The 22,276-nt window shown below is 41.2% G+C and overlaps 1 protein-coding gene across 1 annotated transcript in view; it reads left to right on the top strand.

Moving 5' to 3' along the window:
* TENT2 (terminal nucleotidyltransferase 2) overlaps positions 1-20,997 on the top strand; it is a 568,493-nt gene extending 547,496 nt beyond the window's left edge. Inside the window, exons 13-14 of the mRNA XM_069223224.1 lie at positions 7,999-8,078; positions 19,857-20,997. Of these exons, the coding sequence (XP_069079325.1) occupies positions 7,999-8,078; positions 19,857-19,937 (161 nt within the window). The 3' untranslated portion in view covers positions 19,938-20,997. The remainder of the gene's footprint in view (positions 1-7,998; positions 8,079-19,856) is intronic.
* The last annotated feature ends 1,279 nt before the right edge of the window (positions 20,998-22,276 follow it).

Genomic DNA, 22,276 nt, shown 5'->3' with positions numbered 1-22,276 from the left:
CAGAGCTCAAAATCACTTGATGAACAGTCATATAGACCATCTGATTATGTTTCTGTGGACACAGAGATTCAACCCATCCTTGAAATCATGGATGCGAGACAATCAAGGATTCATATCCATAAAGAGACTGGCTGAATAATTACTGGACCTCCTCGACAGACCAAGAGAAAGTTGGCTTTCCAAGAACATTTAGATACTGCTCCACCAACAGCAAAGATTTTCAAACCGAAGGAGAAGCCATTACCTATGCATACTTCTCACCTCATTCACAACAACTTTCTTTTTCACCACTAGACCACCACCTTTGCCTTCACCAACTCATTCACAATATTCTCATGGTAATACGGTTGATCCTTGGGATCTCTATGATCTGGATCCTATTCCTGCCAATGACACGGACTTATACCCTTCCAAGCCTTCTCCACCAGAAGACTCTACTGCATACATGCAGGTTATTTCTAGAGCAGCAGCGTACCATGGGGTGCTTATGCACAGTGAACCTTTAGAAGAGGATTTTCTTTTTAACACCTAATCCTCCACGCACTCACAATATCAGTGCCTCCCAATGCTGCCTGGCATGATTAAGCATGCGGATGAGATATTCAGTGAGGCGGTCAAAGCTAGGGTTTTAACACCACGCATTGACAAAAAATATAAGCCTGCACCTACAGACCCTGCTTACATTACCCACCAAGTACCTCCAGACTCAGTGGTTGTGAGCGCCGTCAGAAAGAGGGCTAATAGCCAGTCGTGAGGGGATGCTCCTCCCCCTGACAGAAAGTAGGAAATTCGATGCTGTTGGCAATAGGGTAGCAATACAAGCTGCTAACCAATGGCGAATTGCAAACTCGCAAGCCTTGCTGGCAAGCTATGATAGAGACCACTGGGACGAGATGCAGGAACTCCTACAACACCTGCCAAAAGAACATCAAAAAAGAGCACAACAGATAGTTGAGGAGGGTCAGGCCATAAGTAACCACCAAATACAGTCTGCCCTTGATGCTGCAGATACAGCAGCTAGAAGCGTGAATACTGCTGTCACCATACGCAGACACGCATGGCTACATTCCTCTGGTTTCAAACCAGAAATACAGCAGACAGTGCTTAATATGCCTTCAAATAAAAAACACCTATTTGGTCCCGAGGTTGACACTGACATAGAAAAACTCAGAAAGGACTCAGACACTGCCAAAGCAATGGGAGCCTTGTATACAACACCTTACAGAGGATCCTTTCGTAGGCACCAATTTAGAGGAGGATTCAAGCCACAATCCACAGAGGCTTCTACTTCCCAGGCAAATCAAGGGAAACAACAGCAGTACCAGAGATGGGGATTTAGAGGTTCTTATAGAGGCTAACACTTTAGAACCAGAGGCAAATTCCAGGCCTCAAAACAAGCCACTAACCCATCTAAACAGTGACTTATTAACCATCCCTCAAACCCACACATCTCCTGTGGGGGGCAGACCGCAGCAATTCCACTCCAAATAGCAAAATATCTCCACAGACCAATTAGTATTGTCAATTATCTGCAATGGCTATTGCCTAGAATTAATTTCTACCCCTCAAAAAATTCCTCCACGTTATCACAAATTGTCCTCAGAACACAATGTTCTATTACAACAAGAGATGCAATCAGTACTACTAGAACAGGCAATAGAATTGGTCCCACATTCTCAACAAGGAACAGGAGTATACTCACTATATTTCCTCCTTCCCAAAAAGGATGGCACTCTCAGACCCACCCTAGACCTCCGATCCCTAAATCTATATATCCTGTCAGAACACTTTCACATGGTAACTCTGCAGGACGTCATTCCACTACTACAAAAAAAAGATTATATGACTGCATTAGATCTCAAGGATGCGTATTTCCATATACCCACCCATCCAGCTCACAGAAAATATCTCAGATTTGTATTACAGGAAAACATTACGAATTCAAAGTTTTGCCATTCGGCATAACAACCACTCCAAGAGTATTTACAAAATGTCTAGCAGTAGTAGCAGCTTACCTAAGAAAACAACACATACATGTCTTTCCTTATCTAGGCGATTGGCTTATAAAATCAAGCAATTTTATACAATGTCAACAATGCACTCAATACACAATAGAGACCCTAGGACACTAGGGTTCACTCTCATACCAAAAATCCCATCTTCAGTCAGCACAGGTACAACCTTACCTAGGTGCTATTCTCAATACACAAAAAGCCTTAGCCTATCCAAATCCACAAAGGATACAAGCTTTCCAAAATCTCATTCCACAAATGCAGCCAAATCAACAATACACTGTAAGATTTATCATGAAACTATTGGGAATGATGGCATCATGCATAGCAACAGTACCGCATGCAAGACTAAACATGAGAACACTACAACAGTGCCTCTCACAGCATTGGTCTCAAGCACAGGGTCAATTGCAAGATCTAGTGTCAAACGCACAGGTCCCTTCAATGGTGGAATCTCAGCAATTTAATGACGGGCGGTCATTTCAAGACCTTCTGCCTCACACCACAGTAACAACAGATGCATGAATGATAGGTTGGGGAGCTCATCTCAACAACCTTACCATTCAAGGGGAATAGGATTCAAAACAGCTAAATTATCACATAAGAATTATTAGCTGTGTTCCTTGCCCTAAAAGTGTTTCTCAAACACAAGACTGTCTTGATAAAACCAGACAATATGACGACCATGTATTACCTAAAGAAACACGGCGGGACACATTTATCTCAACTGTCCCTTCTAGCCCAAACAATATGGAAATGGGCAAATCACAATCACGTTCATCTACTAACAGAATACATCCCAGGAATACACAATCATCTAGCGGATTTCCTAAGCAGAACACACCAACAGATACACGAATGGGAAATTCACTCTCAGGTACTTCATCAGTACTTCCAAAAGTGGGGGACACCAGAAATAGACCTAATCGCAACAAGCGAAAATGCTAAAACTTCGCATCCAGACACCCACACCCTCTGTCCAAGGGCAATGCTCTATGGATCAACTGGTCAGGGATATTTGCTTACGCTTTTCCCCCCTCTCCCACTTCTTCCATTTCTGGTCAACAACCTGTGTCCGACCTCTCTCACCATGATACTCAAAGCCCCAACGTAGTCACATCAACATTGGTACACAACACTCCTAGACCTGTCAGTACCTCACTACAAACTTCCAAACAGACCGAATTTGTTAACACAAAACAAAGGACAAATCGGACATCCAAATCCCAGTGCTCTCAACTTAGTGATTTGGCTCTTGAAGTCATAGAATTTGGATACTTACAACTTCCATTAGAATGCATGGAAGTTCTCAAACAAGCATGCATACCTACAACTAGGCAATGCTATGCTAACAAATGGAAACAATTTGTTTATAACTGTCAATCTAAAACTACTGACCCACTTACAGCATCAATACAAGATATTGTATGCTACCTACTTCATTTACAGAAGTCAAATTTAGCTTTCTCATCTACTAAAATTCATCTTACTGCCATATCAGCAAATTTGCAGACTATACAAAATACTTCACTCTTTAGAGTCCCAGTTATAAAAGCCTTCATGGAAGGACTAAACATATTATTCCACCTAGAACACCACTTGATCCTGCTTGAAATCTCAATATTGTACTCACAAGATTAATGGGCCCACCTTTAGAACCCATGCATTCCTGTGAGATTCAATTCTTAACCTGGAAAGTTGCTTTCCTAGTGGCCATTACTTCATTACGAAGAGTTAGTGAAATACAAGCATTCACTCTTGGAGAACCTTTTTTCCAAGTACACAGACATAAAGTTGTACTTAGAACTAATCCAAAATGTCTGCCAAAAGTTGTATCACCTTTTCACATAAACCAAACAGTGGAATTGCCAGCCTTCTTCCCACAGCCAGATTCAATTGCAGAAAGAGACATTCACACTCTTGGTCTTAAAAGAGCTCTAATGTACTATGTGGATAAAACAAAAGAATTCAGAAAAACAAAACCGCTTTTCGTTGCTTTTCATCACCCACATAAAGGGAATCCTATCTCTAAACGAGGATTAGGAAGATGGATTGTTTACGAACATGTTACAAAAAAGACAACTTTTAATCTCATCTAAAGCACATTCCACTAGGAAAAAAGGTGCATCTATGGCATTTTTAGGAAACATACCAATGGCAGACATATGTAAAGCTGCCACATGGTCTACACCACATACATTTACAAGCCTTACTGTGTAGATGTATTTTCAAAGCAACAGGCTAATGTTGGTCAAGCTGTCTTAAGGACTTTATTTCAAACAACTCCAACAGGCTAGCCACCGCATTTCTTGGGGAGAGTAACTGCATTGTAGTCTATGCATAGCATGTGTATCTGCAGCTACACATGCCATAGAGCGGAAAATATCACTTACCCAGTGTACATCTGTTCGTGGCATGTATTGCTGCAGATTCACATGCACCCTCCCTCCTCCCCGGAAGCCTTTAGTCGTTGCAGTTTTTCTAATTTGTACATATGTATATACTATTTCTATACAACATTTATATTATTACACTCTATCACTCCTTCCTACACCCTTTTGCGGGAAATCAATCTAACAACGGAGTCAGTGCCCATGTGCACTATGACCGAGAGGAGGAGTCACTCGATCCCGTGACTCCGAAAAGACTTCTTCGAAGAAAAACCACTTGTAACACTCCGAGCCCAACACTAGATGGCGGAATAATGCATAGCATGTGAATCTGCAGCACTGCATGCCACAAACAGATGTACCCTGGGTAAGTGACATTTTCCACTTGTTGCTTTAATCCTGACTTGTATCTCAAGTCGAAATTAATGTAACTTGTTGCAATGTGCAGCTTTAGCAAAGCTACCACTTTGTTGCCTTTACAACTCATGTGCCTTCTCTGGCACACATGGAGCTTGCTCCCCGTGGCAGATTTCTGCGCTCTTGGAGAGACATGCTAACGTCTCTGTGGGAGAAGAACAATGAGGGCTTTCATGGCAGGAAAGTATTGTCTCCCTCCTGCAGAATGTCGCTTGGGTGTTAGCCTCAAAAGGGCAGGCTTTGAAAGTGAAACGGCCTTTGCAGGGCAAATGTATAGCATCGGGGGGAAGAGCTGTCCCATTGTTGAGGAATATAGTCTACAATGTGGGGTAATCACCGATAACCCAGAGACCCGGGTATACGCAATATCATACGCAAATGGTCTTTAAGGGGGGGGAAGTGTTGCCCTTGACTTCCACATCCACTCTTTTTATTGTTTTAGAACCCCCTCTTGAAAGGAAATTCTTCAAAGATTAAATATAATTTTATTTTTGTAATTTCAAAACAAGAATGTCATAATCTCATAATACCAAAGGTGCTCCTATGCAGTGGCGGTGCAGTGCAAAGTGACAAGGTGAAAAAAGTGCACTGGTGCTATATATACGTAACCAATACATGAGACTGGAACAAAGGATGTGTTGTTGTATAGGACATCTGTTCTTAGGGTATCCCTAGCCATATTAAAGAAAAAGAAAACTCTCAACATTGATTTATGGCAGAGCACAACTGTTTTGTTCCCAGCTCGAGAGTTCAAGTTCATAACAGTTCTTGGTATATCGGTGCCATAAACAGCCTGTTAAGTGTATTACATGGTGAGGTCGTACAACCACACAATATAGTATATCACGCTTCCTCACAGTAGCAAACAATCAAGGCCTGCTTTAGTATATAGTACAAGTTGGATGCTCAGCTATGGTATGACAGTATATTATACTTAATAAGCTTGTATCCAGCCAGTGATTTAACTTCAGAAAAGAACAGACTGCTGTTCCTGGCTAGAATTAGGATCTTCATATATGCTAAACATTTCTCCTCATCATACACTGTAGACGTTAGCTTATTTTCAATAACTTGTGCAGCCAAATTTAATACCAGCATATGGGGCTGTGCTTCTGTTGACTGTGGACCTCATTGCATCGTTTAATATTTGGGAGAGTTTACACCTGCAAGGTAACCTTGTTTCTGTAAGGAATAGCGCCACATAGAAAAAAATCTAATTTTTGTATTGGCAAAACCTTGAGCACCAAACTGTGCATATATGTTGCTGAAATTGTAATACATACCAGAGAGAAAATGGAAACTCACAAGAAACTTCGACAGCCCAAAGACCCACCACACAAGCAATGCAATATCTCAAGACCTCGTAGTCAAGCCAGTTGGGAATCTGGTCAAGACACAGCCTCAGTCACTGGGATCCAGAAAAAAATTAGAACTCAACTTTTATTCTTTTGAATTGAACACTAGTAGTAGTCGACCTGCACCCACATACGTCATTGCGTGTACTTACCATTTTAGAGACCTGTATCTCAAAATCTGCTTGTTGCATGCATGGTGTTCTGGAGGTGTGGGTTCATTTCCCAGTAGATATTTCCAACTGTCTAATAGGAAATTAACTCAGGGTCTCAACAATGGCTTAAATAGTTATCATCTTCCTAACTATATAGCAGAGAAAGATGGTTCATCTCGCTCTGAAATCAGGGCAGCCTCCTCCATCAATCAGTGGTGTCTTTCAGCCATCATGGCTGTGGCAATATAGGCATCCTTCAGTATGGCATGAGTCAGGGATAGAGCAGGCTTATCAGATTCCTGAAATCTAGTCAGTTTGTAGCTCTACAACCAATATATTTCTAGTTTTCGATCTGTTTTCTCTTGGGTGCTGGGGAGATTTGGCAGCTCCTGGGTAGCCAAGGTCTCTTTGGGATGTTAACCATACATGTTCTCCTGTAAGCTAGGTCTTGTCTTTGTGGAGTTAGACTTGCTTTCGTAACGGTCAGTTGAGCTAAATTTAGCAGGCATGCAAGATTTGTCTCTCATATAATCTCATCATCAAGGCCTCATGTGATGCACAGGTTTATTGCCGTTTTGGAGGCAGGGACAACAAAATGAAGTTAACAGTCCATTTAGGAGTAAAAAAAAATCATACACTGATGTGCACGCCTCCTACGGCCCCAGACGGTCTACTCAGTACCTGCTTAATGGGAAAAGTTTTTTTTATTCTTCAGAGATTTGAATTGTTTAGCCATTCAGACACTTCCCCAGTCTTGGACAAGTGCAACTTCCTATCATCCAGTTTTCCAAGGCTCTATCGCCAGGGGTCGCAGATCTTACAAAACTATGCTAACTAGTAAAATTGACTGGAGGCCCAGCTTTTTCAAGCCTTTTCAGATAACTATTCAGATAACTATTCACATGGCACACTATGTACTCCCTGCAACTCTCAACCATCCCAATAGGCCACTCTTTTACAATCCCTTCTAATCACACCAAAATTATTGCAGATGGCCCCAGCCATTGGGCCCATCCGTTCACCATGTCTTCTACCCACAAACTAGCTAGTACACGTAACCCAGTTAACTTCACCTCCCCTCCTGGTCACACATGATTTGGCACCAGGCATGCCTGTGTGCAGCACCATTACCACAGTGGTTTTTGTCCTATGTTTTGCTTGCTTCCCAATTATATATCATCTTCTTATCATACGTTACCTACTTTTGCCATAGCCATTGGGACTGTTTGAAGTGGTTACGAAGGCTGTGGGAGGTAGTATAATCTGAATCTACTATATTTGTTATACAGAGTAGTTCAACTGTTGTCCTTGGTAGTTGTTTCTGGCAACTGTGTAGAAAGAAATGGGAAAGTTTGTTTTATCTGATACAATCCGCTGCGAGCCACAGTTAAAGGTAGCTTATCCTTTGGTTTCTATTTACGGAGCTTCTGCTTCTTTCCGTATGTGTTTAGGATTAGTTGCTTACGGTTTTTTTGCTTAATAAAACCCAAAAGAAAACCACACACACTAGGCCTGAGGTTCCCAGCACGACCAGGTTCTACTATCTTCAAAGAATCTTGCTGGTAATGTACTGTGTTTAATTTGTGCAATAAATTTTCCTCTTGTTATTAATAATCTGATTGCGACACAGTTCCTTTTGAAAGTTCATTACTGAATGTTTAATATATTTCAGAGCCATTCGACGGATCCAACACTGCTAGAGCAGTACACGAAAAGCAAAAGTTTGACTTAATTCAGGAAGCATTTCAGAAGGTAAAGTATGTTGATATACATATTACTCATTTGTATAATGTATATTGTTCAAAATTTTAAAGACCTATCAAATAACCATATTTAGAAATGCATCCTTGAGTAAAGTTTAGAATATATTTCCACTTGAAGTGCATATTTTCCCCCAGGTGTATCTGTAAAAAGATTTGTAAGATAATGAAGGTCTTTGAAACTTCCAATAGTCCCATTAATGGCTGCCATTTTCACATACCTTTTTTTCTGCCCTCAGATGTCAGGAATCCTGTACATCTGGATTTTTGAGATAAGAAACAGTTATTTTTTTAAAAAATACTTTCAACCTGGCTTTGAAGAATTTAAGGGCAGCAGTGGGCTAGGAGACCTGTCTGGTGGGCAGTTTCACCAGATTTGTATTTGATTTGTTGAAATAGTTTTACTGTTTTCCAGCAGTAATAAAAATCAACCAAAGATGTGTGGTATTTATTTTTCATTTTGTTAGGATATTGTACGCTTCTGTCAGTTCCATTACTTGTACTGTGTATGTTCTTTGGTAGTCTTTGTTTTTTTGTGTACTGAGCGCTTTTTGGTATTTAGGAGTGGTTTGTATGACTTAATATAAAGATCAAATGAATTTGATCCAAGTTCTTTGTAAAAATGTGTTTTCTCTGAGTTGGATGATCAGAAGACTATTGCCCATCCAAAGCAGAGTGATGGTGATCCACAATCTAGGTAAGTACCCCATCCCAGGTGACGGTGACCTAAATCTTCTAGTCTTGCTGAAGCAATAAAGGCATGGTAGGTAAGGCATATAATGCTTGGGAAGGATCAGGGATGATGCAGGCCAGCCCTTCTCACTTTCTGAAGATAATGGGGAATCTCCTTCACCCAAGTATCCCTCTTGCTTCTACTGGACAGCTGTGCTGGGGTGACACTCCTGTTTTAGTTGCTTGATCTACCCTCAGGACAGTCCTCTAGTCAGCAGGGTCTTGTTCTGTCTTCCGTGAATCAGTTCTCTCCATGCAGGTAGAATCTAGCTACCTGTCTAGTCAGGTAGGTCTTTTTTCTCTCCTCGGGTCAAGCAGCAAGGCATTACCACATGCTTCCCATACATATGTCCACTCTCAAGGGGAGAACAACAACCACACAGAGGTGCCACTTCTGTCTCTTGGATTTGCCTATCCCTTGCTAGTGCACACTTTGGTGTCAAGGCAATATTTTGAAGAAAATACTGTCAGAGTACTTAATTTTATTCTAATGGCTGCAGGCGACTGCCAGGGCCAATCACAATGGTTGAACTTTTTAAAATTTCAGGAGGGACATATTCCTCCTTTTGCTGGCCAGACTGAGCTCCCTGTCTTTTATTGTATTTTGTTGTAGCTTTTATAAAGTGTTTACTACCCTATGGTAGTCCGGTTTGCTTCAGTTTTGCACCCTTTAGGAGTGCATGGTTGAATAAATTGTGTGTTGTAGTTTGGCCTACATGAGTCGTGGGTGAGTGGTGTGGGTTTTGGAGACGTTTTTTAATGATGTGATGAAGTAGCTGGGTCACTCCTCTTAAGTGTGTGTTGCTCAAAATGTGAGAACAGGCCCTGTTGTGCATGTGAACGCTTCAGTGTTTGAGTGGTGGATATACAATGAAGAATAATGAAGAAGAAGCCATCATTGATTTGGATCAGTAGATCCAAATGTAATACACCATAAGGATCTAGGCAGGAATGACATCAAACTCCCTGCTCTCACCACATCGATAACTATTGAGTCTTGGCTGAGTCTGCCCAGATGGGAAAGTAGCCTAACTCTTGGAGGCGCACAGTAAATTAATTGGAGAACAAACACCAAAAGGGTAGGATCTTTTTCCACAATTTCCTTAGGAATCAGAGTGGTCATGTTAGAGGTTGACAAAATCATCTGTTACCCTGGGAAGATTAGGGGTTCAGGTGAGGCACTGTGAGCTAGCTAGGAATTGGCCCTTCTGACTCACACCCTCCATCCTGAAGTTCTGTTGTCCTCGTACGCAGTCCTACCCTTTGTGGGAACTGTGTAACAAAGTATGAATGAGAAAAGTATGTTACTTTGGTACTCCCACTTTAGATTCATGAGTAGTAAATAAAACACACATTGGCAATGCCAATAGGTTTTGCCTATACAAGATCTACTGGCTTTCTAAATGTTTTTTGGACATTTACAGCAGCTTTGACTGCTGTCCAGAATGGCTTCAAGTGAAATGGTGAGAGAATGTGGCACTACAGTCAACAGTGCTGACCTTGCTACTCGGGAACCCATTCGAGCATCAGCGTCTGTTCAGCATCCTGTGATTCTGGGCAAATCATTTAATCTCCCCAACCAAAAAACAAAATGAAAGTGTTCCTGTGTAATGTAAGTGGTTCTCATGTAAAGCACTCCAATACCTTTGTGTTAAGTTTGCGCTGCAAAACAGCACCAGACAAATTGATTAAATGAAAATAAAAGGCCCTGAATTGAGGTAAAAAAAGGACATGAGGAAGGAGGGTGGAGGACACAATGTTACTGTGTATGTGTATTTTACTTCTTTTCCTATAAAGGTTTTTGTTTTATTGCAATGTCCTTTAAAACACTGACAATTTGTTTAACTAAAATGTTAACCATTGATGGATGCCCAACATAGGTCACGGAGGGCCGAATTGATGCAGGATTACCACTTTGTGTGCAAATGAGTTTCATTGGGAGCCATTAATAGTCAATATATCCTCTGTGGATAACCTGAAAATCTGGCATAGATTCAGCCCTCCTTCTGAGCCTTAGCTGGACGCCCCTCTGTAATGAGGTAGGGCTGAGTCCAGTGAATACTATCAAAGGATGTTTTGGCCACACCGGGAGCTGAGCACAGAATCCTGGAGGATGACAAACATATGAACAAGGCAAAGATGCCTAAGTGGTATTATTTAAAAAAAAAAAAAAAAGATATCTTTGAACATATTGATAATATTTTGGGCTGTAATCCATTCAGTTAACAAGATGCAGGGCACCAGCTTCACAATACCAATACTTTTTTTTATTTTACACTTCAAGCAAAGTTAACAATAGAAGGTGTTTGAAGGCGCAATACGCTTTAGTCTACTCTGTGGACAAAGATTATGGTTTAGCACCTGGCACATGCCACTGCTTCTTGTATTTGAAAACATATGGGGAAGTTTCTAGTGTTCAGGGTATTTCTGATAAGGAATTGTTTTTCACGGCCTACGTGCAGGGCAGAAGACGCATGAACCTCATTAATGGCAGTTGATAGAAATGTGAATAGACAGGTAATGTCTGATTGTTGATGCTCAAAGGAATTTCAGCTTTCAAATAAAGTGCACTAGCCCTACTCAGCAAAACTGCGATTCAGGAAGTACTTTAACTGGCCATTGAGCTGCATGCAATACTATATAAAAACATAAATGAAATGTCCGTGTATTAAAAGTATCCAGCTCGAGACAGGCTTCTAATCTTTTAATTAAAATAAAAAAAAACATTCTGCATCATGGGTATACCGGGTGGTGCAGACACCTCGCGTCTCAATTGTGCACTATCTGAATCTTACTGTGAATAATCTCGAGTGTACTGGCATTGTGCATGGGATTCATCTTATTCTTCTGTTAACTATTGGTCCCATAATATCAAATGCATTTTTTATAGACCCATGTGGAATGCCTGCAAACAAAAAAAAAAAGAAAGAAATAGAAATAGTGGCGAGTGAGTGGCCAGGGACAATCTATTCAATACATACGGACAATGCCATTCCAAAAAGGAAATTTCCAAACAGGGTTAAAATAGAAGGGTTTTCTTCTTCCCATTTTCACAGACTGAGCTTACTTTTTGATTTAATACATACTATGCTTGCAAACTAGATTTTTTATTTTGTATGCTTCTTACACAACGTAGAGGTCATTTTAACCTTGTTAAAAATGGTCCACGATATGTCCACAATCCCTCCCTAACAAAAACAAGCATCAAAGCAAAGCGGGCTTCAACAACAGTGTCACTCGACTTTTTATGAGTGTTTTTCTAATGCTGCACTGAAGGCGGTAGGAAAGAGTGTTTTGTCTTGTGGGGGAGCGGGAGCAGGACGGGAGTGCCGATTGTGTGCTTGTGTGTAAATAAAAACGAATTACCTTTACAGTGGAGTAGCCAGTGCAAAGATAATGGCCATTAGCGAATGACAGTGACTGAAAGTAGTACTTGGTCCAGAAGCCACCCAACAGTAGGACAGTAAAGCAGCAAAGAGCAGGAAGTGAACACAGATGGTGTGCTGGCCAGAAGCATGTAAACTAGAGCAGCGTTGGACTAAGCTAATGGTAAGTTCAGGTAAGTAAGGGGCGGTTTCTAAGCACCTTTTAAAATTGTATTTTATCCACAAATGATTTTGCAAGCACTGCACACAAGCAAAACCTAAACATGACAGTGAGAAAGTTTTGAGAACAGAGGAGTCACAGTTCAGTTTAGCCATGTGCTTACAACCAACCTAGCATTGTTTGGTTGCTCAATATGGAACGTAATTGTAATTGGGGTAGTCTGGCGAGAGACTGGCCCCTCTGGGACTCCTCACTGCACTTTGCAAAAAGATTAAATGTAAGATCCTACATGTTTGTGGGGGCTCAATTTTACTGAAACAAACTAATCCTTTCAATGGCCTCCCTAGTAACCACACCAATTCTTTGAGCTTTTTCAACTAAGATAGTAAGGAAGAGCCTGTCTCATGCAGCCAAGAGTTCAAAAAGGGTCAGAGCCACTAGTTGACTTGTCTAGATATAATCTGATAAGGAGGTTGTAGTTTACGTTGCCAGCTGTGAGTCTGTGCCTTGAGAAGGTCTATGTCTAATCTGGCATGGTTCAAGATGGATACCTGCACCACATATCTTTCCACTTGTCTGAAAAACTTCACTTCCCAAGCTTTTACTTGATTATGGAAGACTTGAATTTATTTAGTAGTCCAACAGTACAACAGGGTCTGCATTTTTAAGGACAGTGCATGATTCTCGGTTGATTAAGGAGTCAGAAACTGCCAATTAAAAGAGAAGCATTAAATTATGATTGTGATGTCCGCTGTAATGGATGGGAAAACTTGATTCTTGAGTACAGCTAGACAAGTTTCTGCTGGGAAGTTGGAAGCTTGGGTTTTCTTGGTCAGTTGTAACAGTTCCCCTACTTGTATTGGATGGGAGTAGAATGAAATAAAAGAAAGAGCAAGAGGGTTATTAAAGTAGTAGGCAATCTGACTGCGCTTATCCTTTGTGACAGATTCACAGTGTTGTGAGGTGCAGGGTGAATCTTACAGCATGTGCATGTTGTACATTTCTGCAAAGATGTTGAATGATTTCTGTTGTATGGTTCAGGGCTTCGTTGATGTGTATAGTGAGGCAGGCCTTTCTGTGTGCTTTATTGCACTTTGCTTAAGGCGAAGAACATCATTTGTGTTTTTGGTTCTGCTATTTTTGCAACATGAATCTTTCCTGGATTCACATGCTGTACAATATTTCGCAATCTAGTCTAGCGGTTGGGTCTGGAATTTTCCACAATTTTTTTTGTCCTGCCTCTGTTTTGTTGCTAAGCTTTGACATACCTCCATTTGGTTTCTCTTGTGATGTTGTCGTACTTCCTCCAGAAGCTCCCACCTTTGGTCGCCATCCTCAGTCTTTTTTTTTTTTTTCTTTTTTTCATCTCCTTGGTTGAGGTGGGTGGGGCACTTGTGAATCCAGAAAATTCTTCAAGCTGCAAAACAACACCGACAGGTAAGAAACTTTACGTTTTGCAGGGTGAATCTTTTCTGGATTCACACGCTGTGCTTTGATTTAGTAGTGGTTTGTTGTCATTGAGGTTTTTGGGTTGAAGATGAAAATTGATTACTGAACAGATGTTGAAACACTTTTTGTCCCTCTTGTGCTTCTTTATTCATTTGTACATCTACACAGTAGTGTTTTCTGAAAGTGTGTACCTATGACCACATTGCTGCCATACAAATGTCTTGCAAAGGTGTGTTTGCTAGAAACGTATTAGTTGCTCCTTTCTGCCTTGTTGAATGAGCTCCTGGGGCTGATTGTAATGGTTTCCATGCATTCTTGTAACAAATTAATTGTTTGTGCTATCCATCTTGCAATTAAATTCTTGGTTACTGATCTTCCTGGAAAGCTGTTTGCAAAGAAAACATAGTTGTTTTGTTTTCCTTTATGGCTTTGTCTTTTCAATGTAAAACATTACTGCCAATCTTGCATCTAGTATGTGTAATGCTCTTCAGCATGATTATTTGGGTTTGCATACTTTTGTTTATCTGGTTTTGTAAAGTTACCTTTGGATAAGAACTGAGGTTCAGTTTTTAAAACAATTTTTCCTTGTGTATTTGAAGATATGGTTCTTGCAGTGTGAGCGGTTGCAATTCGCTCACCCTACGGTGGGGACGTTATAGCAACTAAAAAGGCAGTTTTTAGAGTGAGCATTTGCAAAGCTGCTTTGTGTAAAGGTTGAACAGGGCTTTTCCTTAACTGTGTAAGAACCACATTTAAGTTCCAATTAGGAGCTGGTATCTTATTTGGTGGTGCAATCTTTGTTGCTCCTCCCAAAAATATTTTTACCACTGGTGCTGTGAAAAAACTTCTGTTTAACTTCTGTTAAATGTTCTCCTGTGTGCATGTTGTAGGAAGCTGGCTTTGTCTGCACTATACCAAAGTGAGGTATAGTGTGCACATAATACATGGGTTTCCCAGAGGTTTTACAGATGATAATGTACATAATACTAATGTTCTCTTGTGCGGTTAGGCTTATCAGAGGGTAGTGCTAAGCATTTGTTATACACACACAGTCAAGAAATGAGGCACACACTCAATGACTAACTCCAGTACAGTGTTTTATGTATCAAAAAATATATATTGTTACTTTATTTCTAGAACCAAAAGAATCTTTGATGCAGGTAAGTTTCAAGAATGTATCACTTTCAAATGTCAGTTGCACTTTGTTTGTAATTCACATTTAAAACAGTTTTCGTTTTCAGGTAAGTAATACTTTTCAATATCAGAAGTAGACACTTGGTGCAATTTACAGTGAAGGCAATGCAGTCCTATGGGGGAAATGTACATACACAGTTTGCAGGTAAGTACTCGACTTAGGGTCCCAGTCTTCGGGGGTTAAGGTGTCCACAGGGCAAAATTTAGTGAGACACCAAGGGTGCACCACCAGCAACAAGGTGCACCAGCTAGGTGCAGAGGTCAAAGTTTGTGTCAGGCGGCCAATGGAGTCCTATGGAGACTGGGGGCACTCGGAGGTGAACGGTTTGCAGGTAAGTACCTGCAGTCTCAGGGTACAGGCCATGGGGGGGGGGGTTAGATCAGCACCAGGGGGCAAAGGTTGGCACCAAACACACACCCTCTGTGGCACAGTTATGGCCGGGTGCAGGGTGCAAACGCAGCATTGGGTGCCTGATGCTTTTCAATGAGAAACTCTGGGTTCACAAAGAGGCTGCAGTCTTGGTCCAGGCGGCTGCTGAAGAAGACCAATGGCTGGGCAGGTAAGTTGAGTCTCCTCGGGTTGTCGATGGAACATCGGCTGGGTTCCCCAAGGCCAGGGGGCTGCAGGTTTAGGGGTACCTTTAGGCATCTGGTATCTTCACCAAATCTGATTGCAGTCAGAGTGGTCCTATTGATTCAGGCTGCAGGCATCGTCGTGGTGTCTAAGGGGTTGGAGGGGTGGCTGTCAACCAGGGGTGGACTTGAGGTCAGGATCACCTGGGGACTCTATGGTCAGGTGGGCCACCTGGACTCGGTCCATGGTGCAGAGTGTGCAGGACTCACGAATCCGTGGGACTCTGAAGTCCTTTTTGGAGGTTTCTTTGTTGACTGGGCCGCTGGGTTCGAGAGTTCTCGGTCCTTGTGTAAGCAGGCAGTCCTCTGGGTGTTTGTAGAGGTCGCTGGTCCTGCAGGATGAGTTATCTTTTTGTAGCAGGAGTCTTAAAACTGCCTACAGCCCGGTAGGGCTGGGGCCGAGTCAGTTGTTGTCTGGAGTCATCTCTGCTGGTGCAGCTCTTCAGTCTTTCTTCTTCTTTAAGGTCACCAGGAATCTGAAAAGCAAGGTTCAGGGGTACCACTAAATACTAGATTTAGGGACGATACAGGAGTCAGCAGGCAGTAGCCAATTGCTACTGACCCTGATGGTGGCTACACCCTTCCTAAGCCAACTCCCTTTGGGGAGGGGGCACATACCTAACCCTATTGGCTATCTCCCTCCTAAACAAGATTGAGGATTCTGCCAGGAGGGGTTCGCCTCCGCTTTGGGCACCCTAGGGGCGCTCCTAGCTTGGGTGGACACTCCTCCTGGTGTTTAACTTTTCTGCTGGACCTACCACCAGAGAGTGGGGCCTGGTCCGGGGCGTGGCCATGTCCACTGGCTGGAGTGCCCTGAGGCAATATAACAAAAGGCAGGAGCCTTTGAGGCTCACCACCAAGTGTTGCTGTTCCTGCAGGGAGGAGGTGAGAAGCACCTCCACCCAGTGCAGGCTTGGTCCCTGACTCCTAGGAGCGGACACTTGTCTGGTGGTGGCAGGCTGGCATAGACAGGTCAGCGACACACTAGAGAGTTGGGTGAATTTCAGGGGGCATCTCTAAGATGCCCTCTGTGCATTTTACAATAAATCCAATATTGGCATACGTTTGAGTTTATTGAGCTGAGACATTTGATACCAAACCTCCCAGTCTTCAAAGAAGCCATCAGGGAGCTGTGGAGTTTGTAATGACAAACTCCCAGCCCATGCACTCCATATGGATTCACTGCACTTACAGGGTCTGGGATTGGACCTGTGGTATAGTGCACCCTGCCTTAAGACTGTAAGGTCTGCTAGAGGGGCAACTCACCTATGCCACAGGCCCAGAGAGGGATGCCATGTTGACTTTACCTTTTTCTCCCCACCAACACACACAGTCTGCATTGGCAGTGTCCATGTTTGGTGAGGGGTCCCTTAGGGTGGCACAATACATGCTGCAGCCCTTAGGGACCCTTTCTGGCCAAAGGGCCCCTGGTACCACTCATACCTTTTACAAGGGACTTAACTGTGTGCCAGAGGTGTGCCAATTGTGGAAACAATGGTACGGTTTAGGGAAAGAACACAGGTGCTGGAGACTGGTTACCAGGATCTCAGCACACACTCAGTCAAGTTAGCATCAGATATGAGGCAAAAAAAAGTGTGTGGGTGGGGGGGGGGGGGGTGACTGTGCCAAAAGGGCACTTTCCTACACATATCTTTTCATTCATATAATACAGGGCTGTTGGGATGCTCTTGTACAAACTGGAATGCTTTTCATACTAACTTGCTGATTAACGACATCTGATAAGAGGTTTTAGACAACCAATGGATTCAAGCGCTCCATAATTATGAGTCCTACTGACACCAAACTCCGAGGGTTGCTGTCATGGTGTCACAACATCATAAATTTGCTAAGGGATTTCTTATTCACCTATCCAAACCAGTGAATCATTGCGGTGAGGAAGCTTCCTTGGTTTGACGTTTTAGGGACATACAACCAAAGACCTGTTATCAGAAGAGGCCATGTAATAAAAGACCTATGGTCGGAAGAGGACAAGAGAGACATCACTTCAACCTTCTTCCGCTTTGATCAGTTGGACTTGTGCTAAAACCTTCTCTTACCCCACTTCAAAAATGATTAAAACCAACTATACTACTTCCATCACTACATTTTGAAGCAGAGGAAGGAGCAATGCCCTCAATTTTTTTTCTAAAAAAACATAGCGGATGTGGACAAGGAAACTATAGCAACTAAATACCTCCAGGGAGTAAAGAAATCTGTGGTAGGCACATTTAGTTGCTAAACATGGACAACATGAATTCCATGCCTGTAGAACACAAGAGATCTGTTTATGAAATGTACTCTACCTTCAGGAGGTAGTAAAAATAGACTATGCAAGTGCCTCTCTTGATCACATGGTCCTGCAGGTATTGTAGTACTTTTCCTCAGGTGCGACAAATTCAGCAGGTGGTCAGCAAACTCCCATTATTGTCGTAGCCTCGTCTGGACCAGATATATTCGCTACTCAGATCAACTACAAATTTCTAAAGCTGTGCATCAAGCTGCTCTTCATCTTCATCACACTAATCACAATTAGAAATAGGCTTTTAACAGCCTTCTGTTGAGGCCCATATTTCAGTTATTCCTTGGTGTGGAGGAATCTCTTCAGGATTATGTTTATTTATAGCTTCAACAATAAAAATATTCAAAGCATTGGTGAGAATATTTCTCCCATTCAGACACAGATTTTTTCATATTTTAAGTGGACATAGTCCCCTGAGGCGTTCCTTGTTCTTTGATCTTTAACAAGAATCTCCTAATAAGATATGCAAATGATATTTAATGGCTTTTCCCAGAAGAGCAATTCAATATATTTATAAAGTAGTCATTTGATGAACTTGAAATGTATTCCTAATGTTTTACGTACTTTTCACCCCAATAACTAAACTGTCACAGACAGAGTTCTCAGAATGCTTTTGTAACAGCCAAACCATATTACATACCATAGATGTAAAGACCTAAAGCATTTTAGTTCACTATACATTTTTATTTTGTTGCACACAGTGGCTTAGTTAAGGGAGAGTCATTATCTAAAGAGGGGGAATTGCCCTGTGAATAGTGTTTAGATAAAACTAAAAGATGTCTGCCAACAAGAAATATAGTGAAGAAGCAACACAACTGCCATGTCTCTACATTCCAAAACCGTCTTGTAGTAAATCTGCAAAGCAGCAACCTGAAGAACACTTTTCTGATCCACTGCTTTGTCGACACTTGTACCAGAGCGGAGACTGGCGAAGCTGGCAGTGTTGCCGAGTATGTTTATTAAAAGACCATGTGTTGCGGGACCCGTGCCCAAGTTTTCTGTTTCAAAGACCTTCTTAGTCTTCAAAAGATCCAGTGTTGTACAATAAAGTTATTTACCTGCATCTATACTTTCCTCTACAACCCACTTTCCTTTCTTGGGGAGATTGTGGTGTAAGGTTGATGCATCAAGACTCTAGTATGATCTTTAGGATCAGCGCCATTTCATACATTTGATGACAACAATATTAGAACATTGCTACTAAAGTCAAGACCGCATGTATTGCTAGGATAGTAATTCCAAGGATTACTTCCCAGACTGCAGCAATATTTCAAACACCTGTCCGTATGAAGGATACCAATATTACCTCCCAGCAGTGACCCTGCATCCCCAAACTTATCTTTATTTGAAATGCTGCTGATCTCCATGTCTTGGTGGACCTAGACCAATACTATAAGCATTTGAAGAAATCATTGAAACCACACAGACGTCGTCGCACTGATCCGGTTTTGAACAATTGCTATGGTGGAAGATCGGCCTACCCACTCCAATGCCTGATGGTAGAGCATTTGTCAATCCCTGCAGGTTCAGCAAATTTCCTTTACAGAATTGAGGACAGTGTGTGCTATTTAGTCAATGTTGGACGTTTGCAGGACATTCGGGATAAGAAAACATAGTGGGATCCACGCAAGTCAGTTAATTTCGAACTGCCCCAAATTCAAACAAAGTTATGTCATTAGTTTATTTGTATATTTCTTTATCTTACAGGGTGTATACAAGTAGATGCTTTTTGGGATTGCCAAATGAATTTAATTTTACACTTTTTTTTTATTTATTTTTTTATTTCTGAGTCAAATGAAGGGTTTTGTATTAGTTGCAATCATACAGCTCATTTTAATTTGTCAAACTAAATACAAGTAACAGAGAAAATGCAATATATGTATAAAGTACTTACGGATTAATGTTTTTCCCTTGCAGTCATACAACAGAATAAAGGACAAGAAGGACTTGAATGGTATACTGCCTTTAAGAGCCACTATCAGTGGACAGAAAAGATAAGTGACTTCTCATGGATATTTATGGAAAATAAAAAGGACTCTATCCGAGAACGTTCTCCCAGTTGTTTGCTTTGTCTTGGAGTTATTCATTCCACCAAATGCTACATCCGAATTATCGGTTATGTAGAATGGATTACATAGAATGATGTGCATTTAAAAGGACTATCAATTGCAAATATATTTCTTTACATGTTTGCACTGTCCCTAGTGGAATTAGTTTAAAATTAAGAGTTCTACATTTTTCAGGATTTTTACAAGTTGCTAAGAAGCTGTATACTGAACAATCGAGAGTAATATGTTCTGCATTAGCATCCATATATTCACATCTGAAGACTGCATAAAATAATTGTTATTCAGAACACACACGACCAAGGAGATTTTACAGATACAGTAGTCTGTTTTAAGAGCTATTTGGGGTCACCCTTAACTTTGCTCTTCATGGCATTATGTGTTACGTTTTCCCTTTATGAACCGCCAGACTGTTACAAACATTATAAACTGGAATCCATGATAATAATTTTTTATTGAGCTTCATTCACTGGCATACCTGAAAACTCATACTGTAGAAAGTGACCAAAAAACGGGGGATTGGGGATTTTGAGAAGATAGACTAAATAACTACAAACCTATTAATTTAAGCCACAGCCATCTCCTACCATTCTCTTTGTATATGTGAGAAACTCATAAAAGGAGACTACCTGGGATCAGCCCACATCAGCTAAGTGATAATAATGGCTGCTAACATGGCTGCAGAAGACAAGCCAAATTTTGTTTTTCAGATTGTGTAAATATGTGTAAATTGGTCCGCTACTGTAAAAATCTTGGAACATTTTAACTTTTCCAACAATTACAAATTGTGTGAAACATCTTTTAAGATTTGTGTTAGAAGTCTCGGTAGACCTGCTGTAGCACCCACTGTGCTTCTTATGTATTTGTTAGTGCAGACTAGTACCTCTGTTAAAATATTTTCCCTTTGTTGTCGGAAAAGTGCACATTTGTTAAGTTTCCGTTTCCCTTGGCTTTTAATTTGTATGGCGTCCAATAAAGTTTATCTATTGAAAGTGTGCTATGTTATTTTTATTTTTATGTATGTCTTGAACAGTGAATGGATATTTAGGATATTTAGCACACAAGAATGGTAAGTTGTTTGGAGTACAGTTCATTTCTTAACTATCCTCTAATGGCACAGAGTGCTAGTTTAATTTACCATTCAGTAAGTGCTTTAAACCCTGCTCACCCACGAACTAAGAAGATTTTAGCAAACGTATTACAAATGGTTCAAAGACTTGAGAAAGTGATGGCTGTTTAATGAGAGAGCATACAGTCAGCAATACAAGGAAACACGCTACCATAAGGATCTGAGCTCTCCTAGTAAGATGTAGATATGGAAATACATATGGAACACATAGGTATACACATTTAAAAAAAATAATTAACTTTGTAAAGATGTGGCTAGTTTTCATAATAATACATCCTCGTGGATATACAGTGGAAGCTCTAAGTCTGAACCTAACCGGGTAGGCTTTTGTGTACATAGGAGTGCCCCTATGTACACAAAAGGGGCAGCAATAAAAGGTGGGTAGATTGAAAAATGCGAATGCTGAATTGGTGGCCTGAGATGAGGCAATAACATTCTTATTGAAGTTATGACATCAGTAGTTGCCTCCCCCTTTTTAAGTTTTCTCTAATTGAGAAACTACAGGTTGGTTAAAATGTGTTACTCTAGACGAATGCTGGCTAAGGGGCTGGGAGGTGGCAAATTAGCAGTATGTATGGGATTTAATGGACAGGTTAGATGTCCATATAATAACACTAAAGGTAAAGGGACATGGAGGAATGTTAAATTATGTTGGGGCGGGTTGACGGGGGCATAGGAGCCTAGGGGATATCACACATTTATGGTCAAATTGTGAAGCTGCATGATTTTATGTTTACTACTTTTGTGGTTTTGGATGTATTGGCTGCAATAAAAAGATTTTATGTGATTAGGATGGTGATCCAAGTTAGTTACAGACACGGTGATGTTGAATCCAAATGACAAGTTTATTCTTTGGCCCAAGAGCATTTGTGAAAGAGAAGCATATGAGATCAAGATTTGAAATCACCAGTAGTATATGAAGGAAAGATGTGGAGGGTGCGGCTGAAGAGAGGCAAGAAAATAGGGACACTAGTATTAAAATATAAACGTAGTTTTTTTTTTTCTCTACAGGCACCTGTACAACAGTATAAAATATGCATAATGCCCACCCTCCCCAAATTACCCATCTTCCCCCCCATGTGAACTGTTAAACTGTTACTGTGGGGATTGGGGCTGTTAAGGGTGGTTGGTGCTGTTTGGAC

Source organism: Pleurodeles waltl, chromosome 1_1, assembly GCF_031143425.1.
Source record: "Pleurodeles waltl isolate 20211129_DDA chromosome 1_1, aPleWal1.hap1.20221129, whole genome shotgun sequence".
Classification (NCBI taxonomy): domain Eukaryota; kingdom Metazoa; phylum Chordata; class Amphibia; order Caudata; family Salamandridae; genus Pleurodeles; species Pleurodeles waltl.
This window is presented reverse-complemented; position numbering and strand designations above follow the sequence as displayed.